The following is a 15,253-nucleotide window of genomic DNA, read 5'->3' on the forward strand; positions in this document are numbered from 1 at the left end:
TATGCTCTTTTATGTAAAAAATAATAATTTTGTACTTATTGCACATGTCTGTACTGCTGAAACAAAATAATTTCCCCTCGGGGATGAATAAAGTATGTCTATCTATCTATCTATCTATCTATCTATCTATCTATCTAAAGATACCAAATCCCTTCTATTTACACGGACTCAGACTTAACCAGTGTAACTTAAATACTTTGGAAATTGTCAAAACAATCATCTCACTGCCAATTCTTTCATTTCTAGTACCTGCCACAATCCACCTGCCGAAGAACCTTAAGGACAAAGAAGCCATCCCTGCCCTGCGTGGAGAGATGGTTAATATCAAGATTCCTTTCGGTGGCAAACCAGATCCTGTCATTACATGGCAGAAAGGACAAGATCTCATCGACAGCAATGGCCACTACCAGGTCATTGTAACCAGGTCATTCACATCCTTGGTGTTCCCCAATGGAGTGGAGAAGAAGGATGCTGGTTTCTACATTGTGTGTGCCAAAAACAGATTTGGCATCGACCAACAGACAGTTGAGTTGGATGTGGCTGATGTGCCTGATCCTCCACGTGGTGTCAAAGCCAGTGATGTCTCCAGAGACTCAGTTAATCTGAACTGGGTGGCGCCAGCTAATGATGGTGGCAGTAAGGTCATCAGCTACATCATTGAGAAATGCCCCACCACTGCTGAGAGGTGGGAACGTGTTGCCCAGTCCCGTGACACTCACTACACCGTGATCAATCTGTTTGGAGGAACCAGCTATCAGTTCAGGGTCATTGCTGAGAACAAATTTGGACAGAGTGCTCCATCTGAGACCAGTGGACCTGTCATGACTAAAGAGGACAAATCCAGAGTTCTGCTTTATGACAGGGAGGTTGACGATACTGGACGTGTTCCCAAGGGCAAGGTTCAACACTCTGATGCCAAGAATCTGCATAACAAATATGCTATCGCAGAGGAAGTGGGCAGAGGTCAGTTTGGCATTGTCCACCGCTGTGTTGACATTAGCTCTGAGAAGACATACATGGCTAAATTTGTCAAAGTGAGAGGCGCTGATCAAGCAATAGTCAAGAAGGAAATATCAACACTGAACTTGACCCGACACACTAACTTCCTCCTTCTCCATGAGTCTTTTGACAGCCCAGAGGAGCTGGTGATGATCTTTGACTTCATCTCTGGTGTCGACATCTTTGAGCGCCTTAGTGCAGCTGACTTTGAGCTTAATGAGCAAGAGATTGTTAACTACATCAGGCAGATCTGCTCAGCTCTGGAGTTCTTGCATGCCCAGAGCTATGGACACTTTGATATCAGACCTGAGAACATTGTGTACACAACTAGAACCAGCTCTAATGTAAAGATCATCGAGTTTGGCCAGTCCAGACACCTAACTCCTGGAGAACAAATCAAGATTCAGTATACCACTGCAGAGTATGCTGCTCCTGAGATCCACCAATGTGACATGGTCAGCAGTGTCACTGACATGTGGTCGGTTGGTGTCCTTGCCTATGTACTCCTCAGTGGACTTAATCCATTCACATCTGAAACCAACCAACAGATGATTGACAACATCTCCAATGCAGCCTATAGCTATGATGATGAATCCTTCACGCAGGTCAGTGTTGATGCATTAGACTTTACAGACCGCCTCATGACAAAGGATCGTAAACATCGTATGAGTGCTGCCGAGGCTCTGGTGCATCCTTGGCTCGCCAAGTCTGCAGAGGAAATCAGTACCAGAGCAATCGCAACTGGTAGGCATAAAAGATATTACCAAACAATGGTGAGAAAAGAGTGGAACACTGTTGTCTCTGCAGCCCGTGTGGCCAGTGGTGGCTCCATCAGGTCCCAGCGTGGAGTCTTTGTCGCCAAGGTGAAGATTGCTCCATTTGAACACGGTCCTGTTGCAGGACAGATTGGCCATGCAGTGGTGAATGAAGGAGACAGTGTGAAATTCATCTGCCACATTGACAACTATGATAGCACTACTGAAGTGACATGGTACTGTGGAGTCAGGCAGCTTGAAGCTGGTGAAAAATATGAAATTGAATATGAGGATGGCCTGGCTGTAATCACCATCAACAAGGTCACAAGGGCAGATGATGGTACCTACAGGTGCAAGGTTGTGAATGAGTATGGTGAAGACAGTGCCTACGCAGAGTTGTTTATCAACAGTGTTAGATCGGCCCGCGAGTACTTCACCACTCGCGTGGTCAAGAAAACAAAACGCAGAGTTGACACTGCCAGAATGCTTCAGAAACCACCAGAGTTCACCCTTCCTCTGGTCAATAGTACGGCCTACATTGGTGAAGATGTGCGCTTTGGTGTCACCATAACTGTTCACCCTGAACCTCGTGTCATCTGGCACAAATCGGGACAGAAACTTATCCCAGGAAACGATGACAGGAAATATACCTTCATCAGTGACAAGGGTCTTTATCAGTTGATTATCCACAAACTGGACAAGGAGGATGATGCAGAATATAGTGTTGTGGCACGTAACAGGTATGGTGATGACAGCTGCAAGGCTCGTCTTACTGTTGTTCCTCGGCCTAAACCAGCAGATCTCACCCTGAGGCCCATGTTCAAACGGCTGCTAGCAAACGTAGAGTGCAGGGAGGGCCAGAACGTACGATTTGAAATAAGAGTGTCTGGCCACCCCACACTGAAGTGGGAGAAAGATGGCACACCTTTGGCCTTTGGACCTTCTATTGAGGTTGTCCATGAGGGTCTTGATTACTTCATCCTTCATGTGAGAGACACTCTCCCTGAGGACTCTGGCATATACAGAGTTACTGCTACCAACTCTGCTGGATCTGCCAGTTGCCAGGCCACACTCAAAGTTGAGCGTGTCACTCATGTAAAGAAGGAATATGAGACCAGTGAAAAGGAAAAGCAAAAGGTATCTGGAAAGGAACAATTGGACAAAAAGGTGAGGCTCTACCAGATTATGTCTGGCACAGTTGTTGCACCTCTACCACCTTTAGCAGTACAAGCTGTCAGGGAGGCAGCCACCATGTTCAAACCGGCTGTGACAACTAAGAAGGGCGAGAAGACTGAGGCTGAGATACAGAAAGAACAAGAGGAGAGGAAGAAGCGAGCAGATGAGAAGAGGCTGCGTATGCCCTATGACGTCCCCAGTCCTCGTGTCATTAACCCAGCTGTTCTCGAGGAAGATGTGGAAATAAAACACTTCAAGCCACTCTCTGACATGAAATGGTACAAGAAACTGCGCGATCAGTATGAGTTCCCTGAGCCTATGGAAAAAATAAAGCACAAGAGGATGAAGCGTATTCGCCTCTCCAGGTGGGAGCAGTTCTATGAGGTGCCAATCAGGATCAAGGACCAGTATAAGCCTAAGTGGCGCATCTCATCCATTACTCAGGATGACTTGGAGACTGTGAGGCCTGCAAGGCCTCGCACTCCTTCCCCTGAGATGGAGGCATACCACAGGATCAGGAGGAGATCCCTGGGTGACCTGTCCGACGAGGAACTGCTGCTGCCTGTGGATGAGTATCTGTCCATGAAGAGAATTGAGGAGGAGAGACTTCGTCTGGAGGAAGAGCTGGAACTTGGGTACTCTGCTTCTCCACCGAGCCTCAGCCCAGTTCGCTTTGAACTCTCTGCCCTGCGTCCTTCATCTCCTAGAAGAGTCTACAGTGAAGATGAAGAGGAAGAAGGGGTCCGCAGATATGACTCCTACCGAATTCCATCTAAATATGAAGCTGGTCCAAGTTTTGTTGAACTTCGTCAACGTCACGACAAAGCCACACACAAACCTCAGAGACAGAAACAGAGGGTTTATGAAGATAGAGAAGATCAGGAGCTGCTGCGCCCACACACCACTGCTCAGAGAATCACATCATACAAGAGTGAACTCAAACGCATGGAGTTTGAGGAGAAGACGCGAACCTCTAAAAAGGAAACAACTGTCACTGTTGCAAAAGTCTCTGAGAGTGTTGAATCTGAGAACCTGACATCCTTTACCTCTGAATATATTCCCAAACCCATAAAGAAGCTTCCAATGCCTGAACCTGCGAGGGGAAGATCTCCTACCCCAGAAAAGGCTGTGAAGACAGACGTCGCCTTTCCTAGAGTTGACTTTGCATCCAGATACGAGGAGCGGAAGCGGGCTCTGAGGTCAGAGAGAAGGTCAGTGGAGAGGAAGATTGAGGTTGTGACACAGGCTCCTTTTAGCCTTGACCATGCTCCATATATAACCATCAGGTTACGATCTCATCGTGTCCCCTATGGCTCCAACACAAGGTTCACCCTGAACGTCCAGGCAAAACCAGAATCTGAGGTCAAGTGGTTCCACAATGGAAAAGAGATTCATCAGAGCAGCAAGTACCACATGACCAATATCAGTGGAGTGCTGACCCTCCAGATCATCAACTGTGAGACTGAGGATGCTGGAACTTACCGTGTTGTCTGCAAAAACACCAAAGGAGAGACTTCTGATTATGCAACATTGGATGTTGTAGAAGCAGAATTTGCTGTTTTCTCTTCACTCCGCAAAGATGAGGAGCCTCCATCCGCCCATCTGCCTGAAATGACCAAAACAGTGGAATATCACGTCTCCTCCTCTAAAACAACAGAAACCGTGACGGAAACTGTTAAAGAGACCACTACTGTTGTTGAGAAGCCGAGGGAGAAGCCAAGTGCTCCTGCTCAGATCCTGACCAAACCACAGTCCCTCACTGTGGAGGAGGGGGACCTTGCCAGATTTGAGTGCGATGTCGCTGGTGAACCAGCACCTTCTATCACCTGGATGCATGAAGGCGCAGTTGTTGCTTCTTCTGCTCGTCACCACATTGTCTCTACCCAGTACAACTCCTCCTTTGAGATCTCTGCTGTTGAGGTGTCGGATGAAGGCAGCTACACTCTCCTGGTGGAAAATGGTGGAGGCAAACAAGAGGCTCATTTCACTCTCTCGATCCGCAAATCTGATTCCAAGGAAAAAGTTGTTGCCCCTCCCAGAATCACCTCTCCAGAGGCTAAGTCACCTCTTCCCAAGTCCCCTGAACCAGTCAAATCTCCAAAGAGAGTCAAGTCCCCTGAGCCAATCAAGTCACCTCAGAGAATCAAGTCTCCAGTCTCACCGAAATCCCCAACACCAAAATCCCCAACACCAAAATCCCCCACTCCAAAATCCCCCACTCCAAAATCCCCCACTCCAAAATCCCCAACTCCATCAGAAAAGAGCGAGCAGGGAATCATCATGTGTCAGGCTCAAACTCAGCAAGGCCTGATCAGCTGTCAGTTTGATACCGCTGTCACCTCCAAGCGCTCTGGCGCTCCTCAGTTTCTAGTGCAGCCCAGATCCCAGAATGTGAACGAGGGACAAAATGTCAAATTCACGTGTGAAATCGAAGGAGAGCCTTCACCTGAAGTGGAGTGGTTGAAAGGCAATGTGATGGTGAGTCGTTTTCTACAGGAAGTCATTTGTTTTTTAATTAGGTCAAAAATGTGTGTGATGACTTTATTCTGAAGCTAAACCGGATGTAACTCCGTCTCCACAGATTTCTGTCACATCAAACATTCGACTGAGTCGCTCTAAAAACATCCACACTCTGGAGATTTGTGAAGCCACAGTTGCAGACGGTGGGAAATACACGATCAAAGCCAGGAATCCGTTTGGACAGTGCTCTGCAACATCGTCACTCAATGTCTTCAGTAAGTTTCTCTGCATTTCAACTAACGGTCAAGCTCTGTCAGCGCATGTATCTTTGACAATGAAAGCTTCGATGCAATCTTAAAGGTTCAGTGTGTAGGTTGTAGTGACCTCTGGTGTTAAAGTAAAAAATTGCAGCCACCTGGTTTGTTTGTTTGTTCTGCAGAAACACGTCACCTCGATAATCCTACACATTGAATCTTTAAATCTAATTCAACATTCAAACCCATGTATGTGAAACCAAAGCACCACAGCTGTCACTGAGTGTTTGACTACGTGCACAGTTGGTGTGAACCGTACGTGCACATTGTGAGTCCTGTGCTTGTTATTTGCATCCTCGCAGCCCTTGTTGAAGAGCCAACAACAATGATTGTCATGGAGCAAAGAGATTTTACTGACACTGCTGTTGGCGTGCAGAAAACTTTCTCTGCTTCGTCCATTCACATGGAGGAGGCAGACGAGCAGACGAGCACCTACAGCAGCGACTCCCACTCTGCTGCTGCCCAGAGTTCATTTAGGAGCATGTCTGAGACTAGCATGTCTGAGACTAGCATGTCTGCCATGATGGCTGAGTCAATGGTTTCCATGAGCTCCAGCAGCCAAATGATGGAAATGTCTGTTCACTCGCATGTGAAGGCCTCGTCCTCCCTGAGGGCCCAAACCACAGGGGTCAAACGAGGTGAGATCGCCTGAGTAACAAGAGGTGCTTTGATCTGAGCATGATGTGAGAAGCTCTCTTTATATTTCAGGTTTCATAAAAAATAAATGAGAGATTTTGCTTTCTGAAACTTTTCTGTTCGGTAGCTTTAAATCTTATTTCAGTAATTTCAACAATCACCTGATCTTCAGTAAAATCATTCAAATAAAATGTAGCACAGTGATGAAAGGTCAAAAAATCTTCAATAGATAAATAATAAGAAACTGCACCTTGTAGTGTGCAGCTCAAACATCCTGCCTTTCTACTTTTTGTAATTTCGTTTAAATATGTGATTTTTTTATGTCACTTAAAACAAGTATGAGTTAAACTGATAAAACGTCTTGTCACTGACTCGCGCTCGTTCACAGGTTTGCCACCAAAGGTTGAAGCTCTACCACAAAACGTCAGTGCTGAGGCAGGGAAGTCCCTGACAATAGCGGGGGTGTTCTCCGGAGACCCCGCCCCCTCTGTGCAGTGGGTCCGCTCTGGTCGTCCCCTCCCCAGCGGAGAAGGGCGGTACCACGTGGAGAACACCAGCGACCTCTCCACCCTGATGATCTCTGCAGTGAAGGAGGGCGACAGCGGAGCGTACACCCTCCGACTGTCAAACGAGTTTGGCTCCGACTCTGCGACTGTCAATGTTCTCATTCGGTCCATGTAAAAAAAAAAGATAATTTTCTTCCCCCATTTCTCTGATCCAGAACTTTTATATTTAGTGAATTAGCAACGATAACCGACTTGATAAAGATCTGGATTTTCTTCTTGTAAATATGAACTATTTTTGTACCAAACTTGACATTAATTTATGCCAAACTAGACTAAAGTCTAAAGTTGTTATAAAATGTGCCATATTGGATAACTATGACTTAGGATTTTTGAACCACTTTTCTGTGACATGTACATAATGTATATAGCCGAATTTAACGGTTATGGGAAATGTATGCATTGTTATTTATGACAATAATATTAACTGAAACCAAATGAAACTAAATGTGGTTTAACAGGAGAAAGTTTCATCAGAAACGAATACCCTGTTAAACTGAGAAACTAAACTGTGCCTCAACGATAAGTTGAAGTCTGTAAGTTTGCCTCAGCAGGTAGAGAGGCTCCCTGTTGACGATCGGAACCAGAAACAGAAAGACTAAGTTATTGTTCTGGACACGTGTCGGTGCCTGTTACAGTTTCCTATGAGTTGTACCATGAGCATAAGACCCTGAGTGCTGTTTGCATTACCCTCATGTAAGCAGCGTGAACCGGCCTTGTGCTCAGACTGACTGTGTCGTACCACCATTTGATGACCTGCTCAGAGTGCAAGCGGCCTGCACTCCCAGCGTTTAGATCATTTTATTTAAGAGCGCTGCGTCTGGCACAGGACGGCCGGGTTGGCTTTTTAAAACCTAATATCTCCTGGCCATGATCGAACAGAAGGTCAACGCCGGCTCTGCTGTGCAGACGCAGCGCTGTCTCCTGGAGGATAGTTAATGTGTTTGTGTGTTTGAGTGTGAGTGTTTTTAGCTTTTAGTCATTTCACCTTGTCAGTAGTCGGGGTCGTCGTCTTCACCACAGTGATTCCATCTCCTGTGGATGAAAGAAGAGAACGGTTGTGTTTCACCCTGAACTTTGATTTAATTGATCTGTTGATGTAGAACTATATTTCGTCCTCCTTGAGTTTGATGCATTACTGATTTAATAAAGCATGATTTCAGCACAACACACTGGTTTCCTGGCTGTTTATTGAGTCATGTTTCCTCATGATCAGATCAACTCACTGATTTACTCTGCAGCGTTTTACACAGAACCACAGATGATCAAGTCATGAAACACCGAAGCTGTTTTCAGACATGAGCTCCAGGTAGAATCCAGAGAATCGTCTCCAGAGTTTCAGCCAGAGACAGGAAGTGACGTATGAACTCTGCTGCAGAGATCATGTGATCATTGATTATACAGAATGGTCCTTATAAGCAGTTGATTACTGTAACCAAACTAGTTTCTGTATGATTCTCCCAGAACTTGAGGGAAAGGTAACTGGGTTTTTTAAGATAAGGGAAACATCACATTGCACACTTGCACACACACACAACAGACAGTGAGAGTGAGACAGTTCTGCTTGTAGCATCTCGACTGAACCATCAAGTGAACAGAGGTCAAACATTCTGATCACTGGAAAAATGGTGAAACAAAAAATAGGACTTTGATGCACTCCTCATTCTCCATCCCACCTTCTGTAATTTACCTTTCCTTCATCTTCATCCCCTTCTCTTTCCTCTTTCACCCCCGTCTCCCGACCAAGTTCTCACCCCGGTAACCTCCGCCCATCCAACCACCTGCCCCCTGGACCCCATCCCTTCTCACATTCTCCAATCTATTGCTCCCGACCTTCTTCCTTTTCTCACCCATCTCATTAACACTTCCCTGCTAACTGTCTGTTTCCCTAACTCCCCCCCCCTCACCCCATCTGAAGTAAACAACTACAGACCTGTCTCTCTTCTTCCTTATCTTTTCAAATCACTTGAGCGAGCCATCTTCATTCAGCTCCCCTCTTATCTTCACCAGAACAACCTTCTCGATCCTCACCAGTCTGGTTTCAAGGCTGGCCCCTCAACTGAGACTGTCCTAATGCTGTCTGAGCAGCTTCACTGTGCTAGAGCAGCCTCTCTCCTCTGTCCTCTTCTTCTGGACCTTTCTGCTGCGTTTGACAGTTAACCACCAGATCCTTATTTCCTCAGGTCCAGTCTACATCCAGGACAAGGTCAAACCTTACACCCCAACCCGTCCCCGCTGCTCTGCATCTTGTACTCACTTGATTCTTGTTGTTCCCTCATGGTTGATGCACTTATCGTGAGTCGCTTGAATTGTAAAGTAGTGATTATTAACTAATAAACAATAATAATAATAATAATTATAATAATTATTATTATAGTGTTCCCTGTCTGTGCGCCCCCCCACCGATTGAGATCATGCGTCAACTGAACGAGACATTAACAAAGTATAAAAATCGAATCAGAGCATTTACATAAATGCAAATGAATATTCACTGTTCTTTATTTTCTGTTTGTTACAAACAGTAGAAAATAGAAAACCAACAAAAAGCATTGAAAGTTCAATTCAATAAAATAATGTGATATAAATGACAACGATTAGCTACGTCGGCCGTGTTGACCCAACTATTTTATATGAAGGAGCTGAAACAATAAACAGGAAAAAATGAAGTAAAACGTTAATGAGGCTTAATGGAATGTTCATGTAGTTAAAAGATTAAGACAAAACCAAACTTTATAAAATCAGCTGATCGCTCACTTTGTATAAAAATGATTCTGTTCGATATTCATTTTATGTTTGAATAAATAAAAGATGAAAATTATGATTCTCTTTTTTTTTTCATACCAAAGTTCATTTATAAATTTGGCATTTAAAACATTTTCAACTTCTATTACTACTCACAAGTACTTCTACTTCTTCTTCTTCCAAAAACCTTGTTCACGTAACAAAAATGATATATTGTTATATAGAATCCACTTCATACCCAAAACTTCACGTGTGTTTATTCAATTCAACTATAAGTAAAAAATACTTCACACTAATTTTAAGGCAGTGGACGACAAGCAGGTTGTGTATAATGTGGATATATAATAAAACAAAAATGATTTTAAAATAAAATGTATATAAAATAAAACACATGAATGAATAATAAAATAATAAAAGTGCTGTGGTGGATAAACTTTATCAACATCAACATTCTCTTCTTTAAACAGATTAACTTTCTTTTTCTACCACTACTTTATAAACATCATTGCGACAGTTCAGCTCTTTCTTCATCTCCTCCGTCATCGTTCCACCTCAGTGTCGTGAGCTTCCTGAGGTTTCCTTTCTTTTTATTTCTCCGAACGTTAGCTCCTGTGTCCTTCCTGAAACGTTAGCTCCTGTGTCCTTCCTGACGTGGTGTAGCAGACCTCACGCGGCAGCTCGTAAAGCAAAGTGCAAAAGAAAGGAATAGAAATTCTCAGAGAGTTGATCTGTTAACACGCCACCAGGAGGAGCTCACTGCATAGCTACATTTAGGCTTTGAAGCAAAAAATCTTTTGATCACATTCGACAAAGACACAGAGAAGAAACATTTGGAATTGAAACTATTGTTTCTCCTGGAATTGCACGAGACGTCCCTCATAAGGTTTACGGACACAGACTTTCTTTAAAGTGCATAAAACAATTTGATTTGAGCGATCCTCTTTGGTTACGCTGACGAGCCAATCATCACATCTACACAGCAGGAGTCCAAGTATCTGCAGAGCGTTGCTAACTTCACCACCAACAGAAAGAGCTGAAAGTCTCAGGGAGGATCAGGGTCACTCCCACATGCAGCAACATTCACAACATACAAGACGCACGAGTCCGATTCTTCGGGTGACGACAGGTGAGTGAAACCACTCAGGTCGGACCGAGGACACTTCCACCATCAACTGTCCAACACCTACGCAAGAAATCTCAACAGGAGCCAATCATCGAAAAGATTCTTCTTCTCTTCTTCTATCGAGCCCAAACATCCACCACAGAGGAGGATCCGTCAAGTTCCCACCATCAGAGACGTTAACCAGGCAGGATCAACATCTGCCACCACAGGTTAGAGGCGATGTTTTTTCTCTGGTCGGGTAAAGGTCACAACATTAATTACAACATGAGCCAATCATCTCAAAGTTTGGAAATCAATTGGCATTCGCGATACTTTGTACGTTAAAGGCCGAAGGTTCGAGGTCCGATCGAAACAAAAGGTAACAGTTAATCCTTCAAAAGGTTTCCAGGTCAATCAAGCAAACCTCAAATCTCGCCTCCGTCGAGATTTCTGTAAAAAAACAGGTTCGGGTTCAGTTTACTTTGAGAAGTTGGGCAACAAAGTGTATTTTCCACAATAAAAGAGAAGGAAGAAGAAGAGGTGACACAAGAAGACATTAGAAGCTGCTCATCCCATCAGGCTCAGAGGACGAGGCCGCTGTGGATCCACATCCAACCCAAAACACAGCCATGCTGGATTTTGACTGTTTGACCTTAGGGATGACCCTTCTTGCTCTATTTAGACCAGAATAAATGTGAGTGTGGCTGCTACTGATGCCATCGGTGTTGAACTCAAAGTCTGGGTCGAGAGCTGTATCCGTGGAAACAACCCATGAGGCTGGACGCCATTTTTTCAGAGTGTACGGTGTCTTAACGCGACGTTTTATTTTCTCTCCTGAAGCACTCAGATCTTCTGAGGAGAGGAGACAGAAACACATTAGAGAACTGATGAATGGACAGATTTGAAATAGCACCTCGTTGTTGCCATAGCAACCAAGGTCAAACCACCGACCCTTCACAACAGGGAAGTAGAGGTCATGATACCATCGGCTAATCCTCCAGTTGAAGGAGGCCACAGCCATTAAAACAGTGTCTCTCAGGTAATTAAGAAGAAATAGAAGAATGAACGTGTTTAAAGTTGGTTAATGTTCAGGTCACAAACAGGGTCTTCACATGAATGGACATGAATCTTGACTCACCTGAAGAGGGGAAGGACGAGGACAGGTCCAGAGAACAAGGACGCTCAGGTCTCCTGGTTCTGGTCTGCTGCACCTGATCTACGGCTGAAACTTGCAGAGCTGCAGGTTCTGGATCTGAGGCTTCATTAGGAGCAGCGGCTTCTAAATCTTGAGATTCTGGAGCTTCTGGATCTGAGGCTGGATCACTTGCAGTAAAGGTTTCTGCAGCCAAAGGTTCCTCGACCTGGGTTAAGGTTTTGGGGGGTGGATCTTGCGCTTGTGTAACTGGAGTTGCACAAATCTGCTCAGGTTTGGGACTGATGACTTCTCTGACCTGAATGACCTCTGAACCCTTCGTCCTGTCAGCTTTAACCTCTAAATCCTGGATCTTGACCTCTGCTCCCAACACAATCCTGTTGTTGTTGTTGTTGTTGGAGTTTGATCCTCGTCCTGATGCTCGTGACTGATGAGGAAGGTCTTGGCTTTTGGCTGGAGGCTGTTCTCTCCTCAGCAGTGGTTCGTCTTCATCAGGACTGAAGTTGAGTAGATTCAGATGACTGTCTTCTCTTCCGATCGTCTCTTCCTCCATCCTGTTGTCGTCCTCCAGCTGTGGTCCTGCTGGGTTGGTTCGACCTCCAGTGATCATACCGTTCGTCACCAGGGTGGGGACCCCCACACTGTAGCTGTTGGCAGCCACTGTTATGGACTGGACAATTTTTCCAGTTGCAACGCTGCCTCTAGTGCTGGTGTTGCTGTTTACCGTGGTCACCAAGTGGGGCTCTGCTGCTGCGGCAACTGTCACCGTGTTCATCTTAGCAACGCCTGTTTCCACCTGAAATACAGTTCAGTCTGAGTTAGTGACAAACTTTATTGTCATTCAAACCAAATAAGAAGTGAACAACAAAACTAAACTGTTTCGCAACCCAACGATCCAAAACCCAAAGACCTGCAGGTCAAACAGGAAGGGAGTTCCTGATTACCTCCACCACAATGGTCCGACTGCACAACTTCACCAATCACCACACAACGGAAACCCGTCTGTGATGTTCTCTAGAAAACTGTACATGGTCTGATCAGTCTCTCTCAGGTTAAGTCCATATTTAGACTCATCAGACCAGATCCTACCTGTCTGTGGTTCGACTTGAGCTTCTCCAGCTTCCGTCGAGAAGAGGCCGACAGGGTCTCCTTGGTTTTGGGGAGAAGGTGGAGGCTTGTGGGTCTCTTGGGCAAGTTCTGCTGTTTGGGGAGGGGGTAGATGGAGGAGGACGGAGGAGTGTCAACACCGCCCAGTTCTCCATGATGAGTCAACACAGAGTTGTTCACCTGGTGGAACCACAGGATCTCAGGTTACTCTAGGTTCAGCAGCAGTCACCCTGGTAGTTAGTTGGTTACCTCAGTGGTTATACCTGGTTAGTCTGTAGAGCCTGTGACAGCAGATTGGTGATTTGTGGATGTGAACTGAACTGTTTCTGTGAATGTTCCATTAAGTTCTCATCAGAATTTTCCCTCAGGTTCTTATCGACCTGTAGAGACAGACGTTGTGAATGATGAGGAAACGTTTGAGGTGTGAAGCACAAATATAGCATCAGATTAAAAGTGAAGACCTTTCTGGGGTCGAGCTTGGTGGCCTCCAGGTCTTCTTCTGTCAGCTGCAGGCAGACGGACACAGTGCCACCTGGAGGACAGCAGGGACAGTAACAACACTCAAGCCATCATTTTGGTTCCACTGACAACTTAACAACTTGAAAACTATGTGGTTCAGATGTTCATGTTCTCCTCAGGATGCACCGTGATAACTGAAATCAGGGTACTTCATTTCAATGAGTTCTCCATCAGCCTCAGCTGATCAGTTAGTAAACTCCAGCATTTGTCACGTGACGGCAGAGGCCACACCCGCTATTAAATGTTTTGGTAAATGGTCTGTTTCTATACAGAGCTTTTCTTCTCTTGATGACTTTGGTCTTAACGAACACACAAGACGTAGAGCAGGGACGTGAGAGACACATACTGGACAGATGTTAAAACCACAGACTGTGTATGAAGACGTTCAAACTCACGTCTGCGTTCACATTCAGAGATGGTGCTGAGGACGGCGGCAGGCGTCAGGCTGGAGGTGGCGTCTGAAGAGGACAACCGAGCTTGACTCTGACAGAGAGAGAGAGAGAGAGGGGAATGAATGAGTATAAAAAACAATTGTTTCATTTTTCACATTAACGTCCGTCTCACCACCTGCTGCCGTTCATTGTTGATTAGATTTCGTTTTTTATCAGGGACCTCTGCTCCACTCGTGGTTGTCTTGACGACACATGGAAGATGTGGGTCTCCCTGGAGATTTTTGACCACGCCCACCTGCAGGTCCTCAATGTGGGAAGAGGCGGAGCCAACTCGAGGAGACCTTCGCCCCTGAGACAGATTCCTGAGAATGAGAGAGAAACGTGTGTGTACCTGTGGTTGTGTATGGCAGTGTGTGTGTGTACCTGTGGTTGTGTATGGCAGTGTGTGTGTGTACCTGTGGTTGTGTATGGCAGTGTGTGTGTGTACCTGTGGTTGTGTATTGCAGTGTGTGTGTGTACCTGTGGTTGTGTATGGCGGTGTGTGTGTGTACCTGTGGTTGTGTATGGCGGTGTGTGTGTGTACCTGTGGTTGTGTATGGCAGTGTGTGTGTGTACCTGTGGTTGTGTATGGCAGTGTGTGTGTGTACCTGTGGTTGTGTATTGCAGTGTGTGTGTGTACCTGTGGTTGTGTATGGCGGTGTGTGTGTGTACCTGTGGTTGTGTATGGCGGTGTGTGTGTGTACCTGTGGTTGTGTATGGCAGTGTGTGTGTGTACCTGTGGTTGTGTATGGCAGTGTGTGTGTGTACCTGTGGTTGTGTATTGCAGTGTGTGTGTGTACCTGTGGTTGTGTATGGCGGTGTGTGTGTGTACCTGTGGTTGTGTATGGCGGTGTGTGTGTGTACCTGTGGTTGTGTATGGCAGTGTGTGTGTGTACCTGTGGTTGTGTATGGCAGTGTGTGTGTGTACCTGTGGTTGTGTATTGCAGTGTGTGTGTGTACCTGTGGTTGTGTATGGCGGTGTGTGTGTGTACCTGTGGTTGTGTATGGCGGTGTGTGTGTGTGTGTACCTGTGGTTGTGTATGGCGGTGTGTGTGTGTACCTGTGGTTGTGTATGGCGGTGTGTGTGTGTGTGTACCTGTGGTTGTGTATGGCGGTGTGTGTGTGTACCTGTGGTTGTGTATGGCGGTGTGTGTGTGTGTGTACCTGTGGTTGTGTATGGCGGTGTGTGTGTGTACCTGTGGTTGTGTATGGCGGTGTGTGTGTGTACCTGTGGTTGTGTATGGCAGTGTGTGTGTGTACCTGTGGTTGTGTATGGCAGTGTGTGTGTGTACCTGT

General features: G+C 45.7%; 2 protein-coding genes across 9 annotated transcripts in view; one reads left to right on the forward strand and one right to left on the reverse strand.

The window, feature by feature from the left end:
* The window catches only part of LOC109642081 (titin-like), a 165,684-nt gene extending 157,611 nt beyond the window's left edge, over positions 1-8,073 (forward strand). For both annotated transcript variants that reach the window (XM_069532619.1, XM_069532620.1), the window contains 4 exons: positions 247-5,408; positions 5,512-5,665; positions 6,007-6,342; positions 6,729-8,073. In XM_069532619.1, coding sequence (XP_069388720.1) covers positions 247-5,408; positions 5,512-5,665; positions 6,007-6,342; positions 6,729-7,021 — 5,945 coding nt within the window. In that variant the 3' untranslated portion in view covers positions 7,022-8,073. The remainder of the gene's footprint in view (positions 1-246; positions 5,409-5,511; positions 5,666-6,006; positions 6,343-6,728) is intronic.
* A 1,311-nt stretch (positions 8,074-9,384) lies between these two features.
* LOC109641823 (bone morphogenetic protein receptor type-2-like) overlaps positions 9,385-15,253 on the reverse strand; it is a 14,150-nt gene continuing 8,281 nt past the window's right edge. For 4 of the 7 annotated variants that reach the window (XM_069532641.1, XM_069532640.1, XM_069532642.1 and 1 more), the window contains 7 exons: positions 14,091-14,280; positions 13,922-14,009; positions 13,469-13,539; positions 13,271-13,387; positions 12,990-13,187; positions 11,886-12,696; positions 9,385-11,599 (listed from right to left, as the gene is read on the reverse strand). In XM_069532641.1, the coding sequence (XP_069388742.1) occupies positions 11,304-11,599; positions 11,886-12,696; positions 12,990-13,187; positions 13,271-13,387; positions 13,469-13,539; positions 13,922-14,009; positions 14,091-14,280 (1,771 nt within the window). In that variant the 3' untranslated portion in view covers positions 9,385-11,303. The remainder of the gene's footprint in view (positions 11,600-11,885; positions 12,697-12,989; positions 13,188-13,270; positions 13,388-13,468; positions 13,540-13,921; positions 14,010-14,090; positions 14,281-15,253) is intronic. The other 3 variants (XM_069532644.1, XM_069532643.1, XM_069532645.1) reach the window with 2 other exon arrangements.

This window comes from Paralichthys olivaceus, chromosome 10 (genome assembly GCF_024713975.1).
Source record: "Paralichthys olivaceus isolate ysfri-2021 chromosome 10, ASM2471397v2, whole genome shotgun sequence".
In the NCBI taxonomy this organism is placed as follows: Eukaryota; Metazoa; Chordata; class Actinopteri; order Pleuronectiformes; family Paralichthyidae; genus Paralichthys; species Paralichthys olivaceus.